This window comes from Micromys minutus, assembly GCF_963924665.1.
Source record: "Micromys minutus genome assembly, chromosome: 23".
Classification (NCBI taxonomy): Eukaryota; Metazoa; Chordata; class Mammalia; order Rodentia; family Muridae; genus Micromys; species Micromys minutus.
The window spans coordinates 32,056,519-32,070,336 of NC_137958.1; the positions used below are offsets into that span (position 1 = coordinate 32,056,519).

Consider the following 13,818-nt stretch of genomic DNA (forward strand, 5'->3'; position numbering starts at 1 on the left):
ATCTAATATTGTAAAACAAATCACATCTCATTTTTTTTTATCCCCAAGTAGTTGTTTAGAAGATCAAACCTATATGGGTCCATCTTGATGAGCTTTCTATGACCTGTTAACTCTGCAAATTGTGTAGAAAAGAAAATAATCCAAGTGATCACATGGCTATTTCCAATATCCTGAATCACCTCACCTCACCTCACATTTAGTTCATGTCCGAGTCTTCAATAGAAAGTAATTCCAGCTTGGCTAAGTGGAATGAAATGCACAAGAAATCTGGTGCAAAAATATGGCTAACTCAAGCAGAATGTTTTGAACTTTTACTTTGAAGAATTCTCCAATCTGATCCTCAACAAAATTAAGAGAAATATGTCAGCTATATTAGTATTAAATATTATACAAAAGGTACAGTACATTTATCACAGGAGACATAAGCAAAATGGGCTTCCAAACCTTATCCTGGTTCCCAATACACACAGACACACACAGAAACACACACACACAGACACACACACACAGACACACACAGAGACACACAGAGGCACACACAGACACACACACACACAGACACACACACAAACCTAAATGTTGTATTTAAATGCAATAAGCTCATCAATACCCACCTGGTCATTTCCAAAATAAATATGATGGGGAGGTATAATAGAATCTACTTTTCTAGAGTTGTAATTTAATATTTTTTAATTCGGGCGTTTATGACATTCACTTCACTGCTGCCTTCTGTTGTTCATGAACTCACACTAGCTGTCACTACCTGCACAAGACTGAGCCTCACAGAAATGCATCACCAACAGGAAAAGGGCTCATGAGACCCCACCCCTCCCTAAGCCTCCATGGTTTCTGGATGGACCAGGGCTAGGAGTGAGTGAAGTAGCAGCTCCCAAGTTGTCCTTGCTCAAGTAACTAACACCTCGCCCATGTGCATATAAGCCACCCTAATTAAGCACTGTGGGTCACCGAAACGTTTAAAATACATTAAAGTAGTAGGGGACCTTGTGAGAAGAAGAAATAGTTCAGCAGGTATGTAAGGGCAGTAAAGGAGATTAATTGGGGAAATATAAGTTTAGTATTTTGTGTATGTGTGTGTGTGTGCATGTGTACATATGTCTGGTATGTGTTTGCATGTTTGTGTACAAAATTATGAAAGAATGGATTTTAAATTCGGTGCAGGACTGCTGATAGGAGTCAATCAGAAGAACTGATACACGCAGAGCTGTGTTTCATCTCTAGCACTGCATAAATGTAGAGGACCGGGAGTTCAAGGTCATCTTCAGCTTACATAGTCGGGTCTAGTGTAACCATGGCTACCTCATACCCTGCCTCAAACAAGATCAACAACCAAAGAGTGTTTCCACCAAGATGGTTTGTAAGATCGATGTTTCAGTGGAGATCAGCACTTAAGACCACTTCGATAGAAATGTTTTTGCTGGCTAATGAAATACAATTGTACAACCTGACATCAAAGTCATAATAAACAAGCGGACACTGCCTGACATGTTTTTTTGTTCTTCAAATTCTTCAGGACTTGTTGGTATGTACCCGCTTCTTCTAGGTCTGGTCCATTCTCCTTCTTTGCACCTTCAATACTTGATACTGGCATTCACATCTTATGTCCATCTTTCTGAGATCTCTAATCATCCTGACACTCATGGATATGCAGAATGGGTTTTTCGGCCTAACTAGTATGATGGTGAATACGAATCCCTTCAGCTACAGTAGCAACAGAGCTGGAAACATGCAACCAATTCCTGGGACTCTTTTAAACTTGTTTGCCCCTTTCTGTTGCTCCGAAACTCTTCCAAAAGAAAGTGGCTTGAGAGAAGACCTGTTGTAGAAGTGAAGCAACTCAGCTCACCCCACATAATCCTCCTCTCTGCAGTTCCTAAGAGCTGCTCTCCAGCTCAGTGTTCTCACAGTATGCCCATAAAATGTGACACTAGAATGCCAGTTTTAAAGAACCTCGAGGTCAAGCTAACATTCATAAAAAAACATCAGTGTGGGAAACACTCCCTTTATGAATTAGGCAAAGCCTGTAGCTTTCCCTGTGGCTTTGAGCACTCACATACTAGTCAAAACCTGTGAATATGTATACATTCTTTTTTTTATGGATAATTGGGCTCTTTATTGGTGGCGCCTCCTGGATTAAGAGGATTCCTCCATGCAAATCAGCTGTAGAGGAAGGCAGAGCAACAAAGGACACCTTTCATGTGGCTTTGGATCTCAGGTAGCAGATTGCTACACTTAGACAGAGACAAACTTCCAATTCCTGGATGACTACAATCCTCTTTCATATTGTTTTAAATCAGTGAGTTAATGTTAAAGTCCTCACATAGTTCTGCTTAAAAGCACACAAACAAACAACCAGCCTGCTGAACATGTTCTGTTGAGAATGTCAAGTTTTGATGTCTAAGCTTCAACTCCTTCCTAGACAGGAAGACAAGGGCATAATGTATTTGTGTTGCTTCAGTAACAGGCCAGAGAAGTTAAGATAAATAAGAGATACTTCGTATATTAGAAGGACCTCAAATTAAGTTACACATAAAGTTTTCCAATGATGGTACCAACTTTGCAACACCTCTCTGGGGCCAAGAGAGTTGGTTTCTTTGGTTTGGCTTGTGAGTTTTGATTTATTTGTTTAGCCATTTTTTTTTTTTTTTTTTTTTTAATGGCAGAAGCATCCATTTTATATGGGCCTGAAGTTTGGGCGTCTTTGCTGGTTGTTTTTTGTTTTTGTTTTGTTTTTGTTTTGTTTTCTTCTTTTTTGTTAAGCTGATAATGTGGTCTCAAATTTCAGTAGTTCCAGAAAGAACTGGCTGTCTCATTGTTTTAATTGCTTTACAGGGACTATGAGAAAATTTTGGAGGGATGTCTTCATGTTACTCAATTTGGTCATCTTCTCCCGTGACAAGATATTGTTTCTAGGTCCATTTTGTTTTCCCTCTGTATCAGAAGTCAACATTAGAAACTGTATTACTAGTTTTTTATCCTTTTCCCTATTTATCTCAGTACTATCCCCTAAACAATACCCCTCCCCAACAAATGGAATGTTCATAGATCGATCGGGTAAGCACTTTTATATCAGCTTGGAAAGTTGATCATTTAGAAACAAACCTAACCTCAATAAACACACATGGTGTTAGAGGCTGTTGGAAAATATTGTTACATGGATAGTTTTATTCTCTAGCTTTGGGACACTAAATTATGTTGGGACCCTTGGAGGTCCCGTCCCCATAAATGTAGAAGACAAAGAACACAAAGGGAAATTGCCATTTTCAGCTCTGTAATGTCAGAAAAGGGAAGCCAACCCTGTAGAAATCATTCCTGAGTTAACAGGTTGGCGAACGGGCAGGCCTGTGTGTTTTCACAAGTAACCTGATTGGTTCTGAGTCTTTAGTGAAGAATGTTAAATATTGAAAAGTTTTGCTTCTGCAAACAGATCTCACCAACTAACACAAATTCCATATTTCTTATTTTCTACTTGACGAAAGAGAGAAACTGTGACAACTTTCATCATTTCAAATTTCCCCAATTTTAGGTTGTCATTTTACTGAGTTAGAAAGTTCAGAAAGCATTTAAAGTTTTTTTTGGAGGCTCCTGGACCAAATTCTAAGATTATCAAGGAAGACGGGTTCAATGGTAATATATGCCATTGGACAGCACTTTAGAAAGACAGAAACATCTGTAAGCTTGACTTCACCCCATCCCTATGTGTCAGATAACCATGGCACACAGTAGAGTTGCCCTAACACCTTAAAGCTAAGGAAAACCCAGTGATCAGAGAGAGCCCCCCCTCCCACCATTCACCTAACAAAACAGTCATTCGGGGACCTGAGGTGAAATTTTCCGAGGGCTGTAGTTTGCCCATCTTTCCTGCCCTTTCTGGCTGTTCCTAGCTTTGTTTCAGTGGCCTTCACTGTACCCACCTCCAAGAGGCTCCCAGTCAGAGAACTGGAGCCAAGCCTCGGCCTTCTTGCTCCTTTTATCTTACCTTCCAAGGTCTAGCCAGCTGCCCCTCTGTTTCTAGCATGTTAGAGAATTTTTTTCCCTCCCACCAAATGCTAACAATCCCTCGGAAGTGTGAGTGATGCCCTCAAAGTCATCAATAACTGGTTTAGAAAAAGAAATCATCAATACTTTTTAACTGTTTGTACAAGTCATTTAGCGTGTGCTTGGTAAATATTGGTTGAATTAAGTGGGGGATGTAAAGAATAAGGGTTCATGGATTTGTTGTTCTCTCCGTAAAGACTGGAGACCAGACTGAAGGACCCTAGAGTGCCTGTAAACACAGACTGTGCCTAACAGCTAGAAACCCTGGGACCAAAAGCTACCTCCTCCCTTCCACAGTCTCTGTGGCCTTATGAGTTACTAACTTCCCTGAGCTATAATTTTCTTTTCTGTAAACACCATCTACCTTACAGAAATGTTATTTGGATTAAGTCAGACAATGTGTGCGCAGAGCCCTGCCCAGAGCAAACCTTCTTTCCAGTCCTTCACACAAGTCGGTGCCGGCTGACCACTGGGCTTTGTCTTAAAGTCAGCGAATTACAAGCCAGCTGGGCCCTGTAGCTTCATGCACATTATCAGGATGGCCGAGTTGGAGGCCTGATGAAGCCCAGGGTTGAGGCTTTGTTTTAGTGGTGTCCCCTGCCACACGTGCACAGGCTGTGAATGGTAAATGTTTTCCTTTTCCTTTTTTGACACGTAGCTGATGCTAAGCGTGGACTTTGAAAGGAAAACATACAGGTGAAGGGGGCGTTGCCCAGTGAAATTTGACTGCTTTGGGAGACGAGTCTTACAGCAATATGCTTTGGAGCGATATTTAGTTAACTGAGAGACCTCTGGGCTTTTTTCTAGAGTAAATGTCCTATCTAAATCATGACACCTCGGTGGCTTTGATATACACAAAGGACATTGTGAAAGTCCTCCTCGAAATCAGTGACAGTGTTTGTTCCTATACTGTCTTTTGGAAAGCTGTGGTATTATAAAATCAATAACCGTGTCCCAGCAAGCTATAACAAATCTGTGAGCTCTGACATCTCTGTTGCACAAACTCCAAAGCAGTGTTCTTGAGACTGAAGGCTTCCAAGGATCTGTTTTGGAAGATGTTATATATTTTATGTTATTAGTACTTAGCATACATTTTTAAAACATTAGGTGTTTGAGGCAAATCTTTAATAATATGATCCGTGGAGACAACATGAATTGGAATGATAGAAATCCTTTATTGAACAAAGTGTATTTTTTGCTCTTCAAAACAGTACCGTTGTACGAGTGACATTTGCCTGCACGGGTATGTAATGCCTCTGTGGGACATGGGACCTCATGGTCTGTAGATAGGAGCTCAGACAGTAATGAGTTCAGTGAATTTCCCAACCTATCAATTTATCAGGGAGGCTTTGAAAATATAAAGCCTCCTCCCATTTCCCAAGCACATACCTACTATGGCCAAGTGTTGCTTTCACGGTAACTTTTCTAATCAAAGGTTCAGCCTTGCGTGGGGAAAGGGTGATAAGGAAGCTTCAGAAAGACAAGAGAAGAGTATTTCAATATGGTGAACGGGGGGGGGGGGGGGGGGGCCTGAGGCGCAGTAGCTTGAAGAAGGGCAGTTATTTCCAGATGTTTTATAAGTGATGTCTCCAGGATATAGTATAATTTTTGCTGAATTTCTTTATCAGTAAAAAAAAATATCAAAAGGAAAAAAAGGAAGAATATCAAAAAATTAGTGAGGTAATTTTAAAGGGGATTAGCATGTTTTGTGCTGACAGTTCCTCAGAGTATTTGTCTGAAGCTGGACAGGGTTTTAATTGATCAAAACAGTAATGGCAGGTGTGCTGTGTGTTTACTGTGTGTTTGTATATGTATCCATATCTACAGCCCTGCATGCTTAGACGAGCTATTGACTGATTACATGAGAAAAGCTACTAAGAATCCACTCTTTAAAACACACGTGTCTTTAGCTGCTATCGACTCTAAAAGAATTATGTTATACTCTCTAACAGTGGCCAGTTAGCCATAAAATCAAGAGTCTGGGGTGAAATTTTTGTTTTACAAAGAGTCATATTGTAATATACACAATGGTCAGAGAAGGATCAGCTATTTCGTACTTCCTTTTTAATAAATAAGGCAAAATGGTACAATCATGCCATCAGGTAACAATTTGATACGTGGATTTTCTAGTAAAAGTTTGAGTTATCTAATATAAACAGTGAGAAGAAGACATAAGCTGTAGCCAATAAACAAATACTTTTGGTTTCTAATCATATTGCAGATGTGAGATTTTTAAACATATTTATATAAAAAATTGGAGAATATTACTTCACTGTAAGACAAATGTCTAGTTTGTCCCTTTTTGGTGTTTCGATGGCAGGGATTCTTTTTTAAATTACACTCCCTCACGGATACTTTCGTAGTTAAAAAGATGACACATCTATCTCTTAAAGGAACATTACACACACAAATACACACACACAAACACACTCATATACACATGCACACGAACACTGGTCTATCTACCATCTGTGTTGCACTAATCAATCTAAACTTTGCTTGCATCAAACCAGCGACTTTTAAATGTCAAAAATGCAAATTATGGAAGTGAGTCAATTCTAGTTAGAAGAAGTTGTGGCGTTCTGCTTTGGTTAAAGAACTGTGGGTTTACACAGATTTTTCCGCCTCGTGCATTCACGAGCAGCACACACTGGCAGTTCTCACTGATATTTGGAGCCGATTCCCTACAGATGTGTTCTTTGAATATCCAAGGCAGAAAGGATTTGATTGTTACATTGTATGTTATCTTTTCTTGATCTTACCACCCTGGCCTGTGTCGGCATTCCACAGAGCCCAAAAAGAGAGTGCAGACAGCTGACTAGGGGAAGAAGACAAAAATTCCCATTGTTTAGATTTCTGTCAGAGGATATAAGAATAGTTAATTTCTTTTATCTCTGGGGCTTTCATTATCATTTAAATTTCATTTTACATTAATTGATCAGGGATTAGTAAAGCCATTATGCAGAAATTAGAATAAGACAAGCCAGATGGAATGAATAATTCATAAAGTCCAATTACGTTTTATTTCTGGTGTACTTTCAAACTTGCCTCTGACTTCTGTGCTATTTTGATGTGACAATATTCACTGGAAATCAAGTGTGCCATTTTAATTTATTATATCCCTCTGGAGTGGAGGCATTTGTATGCAGTGGAAGAATGTTCAGTGTTTCCCCTCAGAACATCAACTTTAGGGGTCTTGGAAATCCTTGGTGACTTAAAAGGATGTCATATTTTCTGTGTAAGTTCAGAGGTTCTAGAATGAGCTACATTGCTCCACTTGGTTTGGGCAAACTAACCCCATATAGGGAGGCTAGCGTCTTCAGTGGAGAGATTTCCACTTTCCTTCTAGGAGCTGAGACCCGCCTTTAAAGGTATTTGTCCCCTTTCCTCGCCGCAAAGAAAGAGTTAAAAATATGAATTTGGCCTGCAGTTGGACTGGAAGAAACCACCGTTGCTGCAGCGACAAGCGATGACCACGAGGTGGCAGACGTCGCCTTCGGTGCAGAGCCAGGGTCGCCAGGGACCGGCCCGGGCTTCGGAGCATCCCAGCGGGTCCAAGCCCCTCAGCCCACTGCTGAGTTCAGGCTCCCCGGAGACCTGCGCAGCTTGGCCCGGCAAGAATTCCGAGCTAATGGCAGTCGCGTCCACCTGTCTGGAATGTCGCTTACAACTGTGTCTGAAACCGCCTCGCTCCGCGGGTCCCGGCCCGGGCCCATTCAGAGTACCCCCCACCCCCGGGGATTTATTTATGCCACTGGACAGTTGTAGTCACATTAAAGCTCCGGTTCACCTTCTCGAGGACTTTCATCTCGGGAAGTTTTATGACACTTGGTGAATGTGCAAAGTTTTTAATTAGGCTCTCTAGACAGCCCGAGGCGGCGGCAGCGCCACTAAGTCTTCACGGTCTCTCTGCTTTACAGCACAACAAGCCGCTCTACTCCTTTGAAGACAATGCAGACTATGTGTACGATGTCATGTGGTCCCCCGTGCATCCCGCGCTCTTTGCCTGCGTGGACGGGATGGGGCGCTTGGACCTCTGGAACCTCAACAGTGACACCGAGGTGAGCGGCAGGCGCCCAGGGCCCAGGGTTGGGAGGGGGCACCCGGGCCACTCTGCAGTCTGGTCCTTCCTGCAAAAATAAAAAACGGCCATTTAGGGACAGACCCTCCAATTGCCTCTGGGCAGCGTCCATCGTCCTCCCCCACCCTCCCCAATTCTTGACTACTCGAAAGGGAACCAGCAGATGCTTTGGCCAAAACTCCATGACATTTCATCCCTAAACTGTAGCCGATCTTAGACAGTTACCGACTCTGCCCCCACACTCCTGTCCCCCCAAAAGCACAAAGTGTGTTCACACTTTTCCCTAAGGAGAAGGATACTGTAGTGTTGAAATAGCTTTATTGGCAGAGACTTGGGAAAGTCAGCTTCTGTGGGTGCTGTTTTTAGATTGGATTATTGAAATGAGGTTACTCTGTCAGCGCTGGGCGTTTGTTCGGTTTCTGACTCCATAAAAGATGATTCTCCACACTGCTTTCTGTTTAGAGCTACCGTCCACTTGTTTTTTTTTTTTTTTTTTTTTTTTTTTTTTTTTTTTTTTTTTTTTTTTTGCTAAGGAAATATTCCTTGTCTACAATATTGGATTTAAAGGAACGTGTATGCAAAATTCAATTTTTAAAACGGGATTTTAACATATCACCTTTAAAGTCATTCACAAGTGGAAAAAAAAGTTGATGACCAAGTTATTTTTAAAACGTATGTCATCTGCTTTGTTCCTTTTCTTTCAATCCCTCAAAAGCGAGGGTCTAATTCAGAGCCTTAGGATTGGTGTTGTTGCCAGGGAACGTGTTAGGTGAATAGCATGTGTCCTAAAATGGCCTCTGCATCATTTCCTGGTTTTTTGGTTCTGGGACAAATACCCAGGTAAAGAGTACATGGTACAGGGTGTGTCGAGCAAAGAAAGACTTTTGAAGTGCTTGGGGCAGAAAGCCATTCAGCCGTTTTAATTAAGAATCCTGGGGCTGGAGGACATGGAGGAGCACGGAAGGCTAGGATTTTTCTGTGGGAGGGGACAGGGACATTTCCTTCAGGTGGTGTCGTGTCTGGGTACTTTTAATGGCACAGATACCTGGACCTATCACCAGACATGTGCGTTTCCGTCGCAGCCATGTTTCCTTTTACCTCCAAGAACTATGGGAAAAGAAAGTTACGTGATGAAGTATCTTTGAAAATGATCAGACGGCATGAGTGAGATGCCCGTCATTTGGGATGCTGAAATGTTTATAGCATCGTTGCATTTAATAGTAAGATGCTATTACCTTACATTGTAATGGTTTCCCAAAGTCTTTCATCACCGTTGATTAAAATCATATTGCTTCTATTTGTTAGAAGAAACTCACTCTAAGCAACCAAAGGGGGAAAAAAAACCAAACATCTTCCAGATTGACTCTGGGGTGTGCTATATCAGAAAGCAGGCCAGCCAAACTGAGGTGATGCTTTCATGACACCCAGCTCCAGTGCATACAAAGGGATGTAGTGGTCCACGCCCTCCTTCAATAACTCCCATCTAACTTTATTGATATTTCTCTCTCTTCACATAAAAGGAAAGTGGTATCTTGACACTGCCTTCTCTTTCTATAGGGATCAAAGTGAGAAACTCAGAGAAGTTTTATAGTTAACATTTAAAACCTCACGGTCAGCCATACATACAGTTGGGATGTATAAGCATGAATCTGCCTTCACAGGGATGGTGAAAACACACCAAGTCTGACTCGGATCCAGTACCTCATAGTTTAACTCCCCCCCTTTTTTTCAAGTTTAAGTCAGATTCGGAAATAGATTTTTAAAAGACTAAGGGAGCCTACATTCCCTATCTGCTTTGTTCTTCATATTATTGTAGTTTTAAACCAAGCTGCCCCCCACACCCCCTCCTCTGCAAAAACGGCTATTTACCCTCAATGTGACCGACTCTTACTGCCTAGTAATTTATGCTATATACATCTTGCATTTGCAATTGAAATGACTGTACCATAAAAACATGAGAATACTTATGAAATCAAAGTTGAAAATAAGACGCATGCAAAGAGCATACAGATTATTTTAATACGGATTCTCACATTCGAGTATCAAATACCGCTTAAATTAATACAGATATGCTTTTTCCTTTATTATGTACTCATTCATTTTGAGCACATACTATAGGCTGTAATAGCATGTTTTATTTTTATACTTAATTTTTTATAACAGCTGGGAAAGGAAAGCATTTTGGGGCAATCTTTTAAGACTGACTTCAGTTTGCTTTATTACTTAGATTTCAAGTAAACTGATTCCTTTAGAAGCACATTAGCCATTGTTTTAACTACACGGGAAGGTTTTTTTTTTTTTTTTTTTTTTTTTTTTTTTTTTTTTTTTTTTTTAATTTTGTAGCTCGGTTCCTATGAAGATTAAACATTTTACTCAGCTTTTAGATTATTCGGGGTAAAATTCTATATGATATTTCCAAGTCAGTGTTAAAAATGAACTTTGAAGTTTCCACAGCTGAATCGTGAATCTAGTTTTGGGCCAGCACAGCAGTAATGAAGTGTATTGACAGAGTTATAGTCTATCTCAATTCATTGTTTTTATTCTTTGCAAGGTTTGGTTAAAAATTCAGACTCCAGCTTGCACAGCAGGAACCTTGATTGTAGAAATTGGGTTTTTTTTTTTTTTTTTAAATGAACTGGGGGATTTTCATTTTACGTTTTTGTTCACAATTGACATGCAATGATTTAAGCAGGTGAAAAGAATTTTTATTGATTTCAAGATGAAGTTTAAACCTAGATTCTTACATATGATGGAGTTTTCATTGCTATTTTAAAGATTGGAATCGGCTCAATAGTTTCCCCGAAACAGATGGTTTCAACCCCATGTCTAGCTGAATTGGGGGTGGTGGCGCTATGTTGTGGGACATGTCATGTTTCCATGTTAGCAAGACAAACTTATTGAGCACAGGTCTCACCAAGTGGCAGGAGATGGGTTTCTGTGACCGTCTCTCATCTTTCTTCCCATTTTCCTTTAATGAGTACCGTTTTCTTTCTTAACGGTGTGCTGTCATTTCCAAATCAACATTCTTGTAGACGGCCCGGGAGCTCTAAACAATTATAAACTTCCAACCTTGAAGACAAGCGTACACTCGCTGACAGAAGAGGGGTGGCGTCATTCAAAATCCTCCCACCACACACCAAGGTTCTTGAAACAGACAGACAGACTGCAAGTTCTATTTCAGCACTGCCAGTTCACTTTAATAATGATTGTTAGCCCAATTATCAATGGTTCTGGTGTTTATTAAATGGTTTCTGGTGTTTATTAAAGGAGTCACACACAGCTACATTTTAACATGATGTCTCTTTTGGGACAGTGATAACACTGTGGACCATTCTCTGTATCTTGGTGCTGCAGGGAGAAAGAAAAATAAGAGGAGGAAAGGAGAGTTTATAATTGATTCCTCAAGGTTTTTGTTTTTGTTTTTTTTTTTACCTATAGTCAACATTTTTTTTAAATTTTTGTTTACATTGGTGTTTTGCTTCCATGACACCTATGTGAGGGTGTCAGATCTCCTGGAACATGTGAACTGATGTGTGGGTGCTGGGACTTGAGCTCGGTTCTTTGGAAGAGCAGCCAGTGCTCTTGACTGCTGAGCCATCCTGCCAGCCCCTTAACTGTATACTCCTTTTCCTCTGACCACCCACTTCCTGGCAAGGTGGGCAATTCTCGAACAGTCAGTGCATGTATGCTAGTATTGTTATGAAGAGTCGAGTTATTTGCCATGCCCCCTCATCATATCCCGCGTGATCTGATGATCAAGCATTGCATTTAGCTGTCATGCTTCTGTGCTGGACACACACTCGACGAAATCCAGAGAAAAGTTCCCGTCACTGTCTGCCATGACTGTGGGAAAGTATGTCCGTTTCCCTTTTTTTTGTTTCTCGCTTCTACTCCTTAGGTCAGTGGGGCGTATGATTCCAGAACAATGAATCTCTTTCTCAGGGGTGGATGTGACTTCGTGCACAGGAAGGCAGTTGTAGCTCGTGGAGTAAAACACATCACCAAATATTAGTATAATATTTAAATTCATGTTAGTTTCCTGTGTCATAACCCCTTCGGCAGGTGCCAACAGCAAGTGTGGCCATTGAGGGGGCATCTGCCCTAAACCGGGTTCGTTGGGCACAAGGTGGCAAGGAAGTTGCAGTAGGGGACTCAGAAGGCCGTATTTGGATCTACGATGTTGGAGAGGTACGTATTCACGCTTTCTGTTTTGTTTTGTTTGGGGACAGGAGGTTGGCTTGTGTTTCCACTTTAAAGGCCTGCTGGAGTGATTAACCCAACTTCTCAGCCACAAGAACCCTCTCCACTGAGTTTGCAAGTTTCCATTGACTCCAGTGTGAGGTTGAAGATGCCTCCTTGGGGTCTAATTTGACCTCTGTCTCCATACACAGGCCACTTTAGTTAATGACCTGACTCCTTCTATCTGTGCTGTAGAAAGCCCAGCTCGTCAGGCTGAAGCATGGCACAGATGCCAAACGGAGCACATTAAGATTGAAGTTGAAACTTACCATTTACCCCGAGAGAGTGTAATTGTACTTACTGTGTTGAGTCAAAATCACATTATTTAGGTACAGTGCCTCTAGCTAAGTAGACTGAGATGAATCAAATTTTATATCATTTTTGACATTTATGATGTTATTGTGTAGGACCTATGCCTCTTTTGGTATGTCTTTTTATACGACATGTAAAATTCCAAAATAAAGAAGATGCCGTGTGGCATATATCCATGTGAAAAATAATACATCTTTTACTCCAGAAAAATGCTGAATTTGTGTCCTATCTTTCTTTACTCTTCCGTTGCTGATCAGTTTGTACTAGTTAATTCTGTTTTCTTTTACATCTTGAGAAAGTGTTGACAAAAAAAAAAAAAAAAACTTGATTTCTAGTAAGGTTAAGTTTTGTGTGTGTGTGTGTGTGTGTGTGTGTGTGTTTTATTTTTCTCTTAAAGACAAAAAAATACAGGAAAAAGTATTGTGTAAAGTTACTGAGGCATCATTTGAATCGAACATTTGCATTCTGGAGAGAAAATAGACCACATTTGTCTGCGTAGTGCACCGCGCTGGAGAAGCACCCTGTGACTGCCTGGTAGGCTGGCTTAGCTGATCTCACTGAGAAGGAGTCTTCCCAGTCTCACCAGTCAGTATCACAGGACTTGGGCAATCCCAGCTGGTGGCTGAGCAGGGGAGCTTGTGATTGGCACACCATATAATGTGCTGTTCTACATTAGCACAAGCCAAATGGTGTTTTCAGATTTCAGCTGGGCATAGAATCCGAATAACTTCAGAGATGGGGCTTTCTACCTTAGCATGCAAAATGCTAAATAAAACACCAAAGCACCTCTTGAGTGCCCTGTATTTTAGACTCTCTCTTCCCCTGCCCTAGCTATTCCTGGTGCCACAAGTTAAGATCTGCAAAGTGGCAGAAAGGTTCAACACTGGACTACACGGTGACGATCCAGATGGCCAGGTGCCCCACGGTTGGAAGCTCTGAAAAGAGAATGCCATTTGAGTCAGAAACATTTACTACCCGTGATTTTCTAGCCATATTTTCTGTTGTGAGGTTTCTTTATCTTTATGTACTTCTTCATGGTCTTCACCAGATAAGACTAAACAACGAAACCAATATTTATTGTTGACCTCTTTCCTAAAACATGAGAGACAGGCAGAGGGAGGGAGGGAGAG

The 13,818-nt window shown here is 41.0% G+C and overlaps 1 protein-coding gene across 6 annotated transcripts in view; it reads left to right on the forward strand.

Annotated features, from left to right (window-relative positions):
• The window catches only part of DYNC1I1 (dynein cytoplasmic 1 intermediate chain 1), a gene marked incomplete at its 5' end in the record, with an annotated part of 260,581 nt that overhangs the window by 231,401 nt on the left and 15,362 nt on the right, over positions 1-13,818 (forward strand). For all 6 annotated transcript variants that reach the window (XM_080936204.1, XM_080936205.1, XM_080936206.1 and 3 more), the window contains 2 exons: positions 7,977-8,117; positions 12,200-12,325. In XM_080936204.1, coding sequence (XP_080792330.1) covers positions 7,977-8,117; positions 12,200-12,325 — 267 coding nt within the window. The remainder of the gene's footprint in view (positions 1-7,976; positions 8,118-12,199; positions 12,326-13,818) is intronic.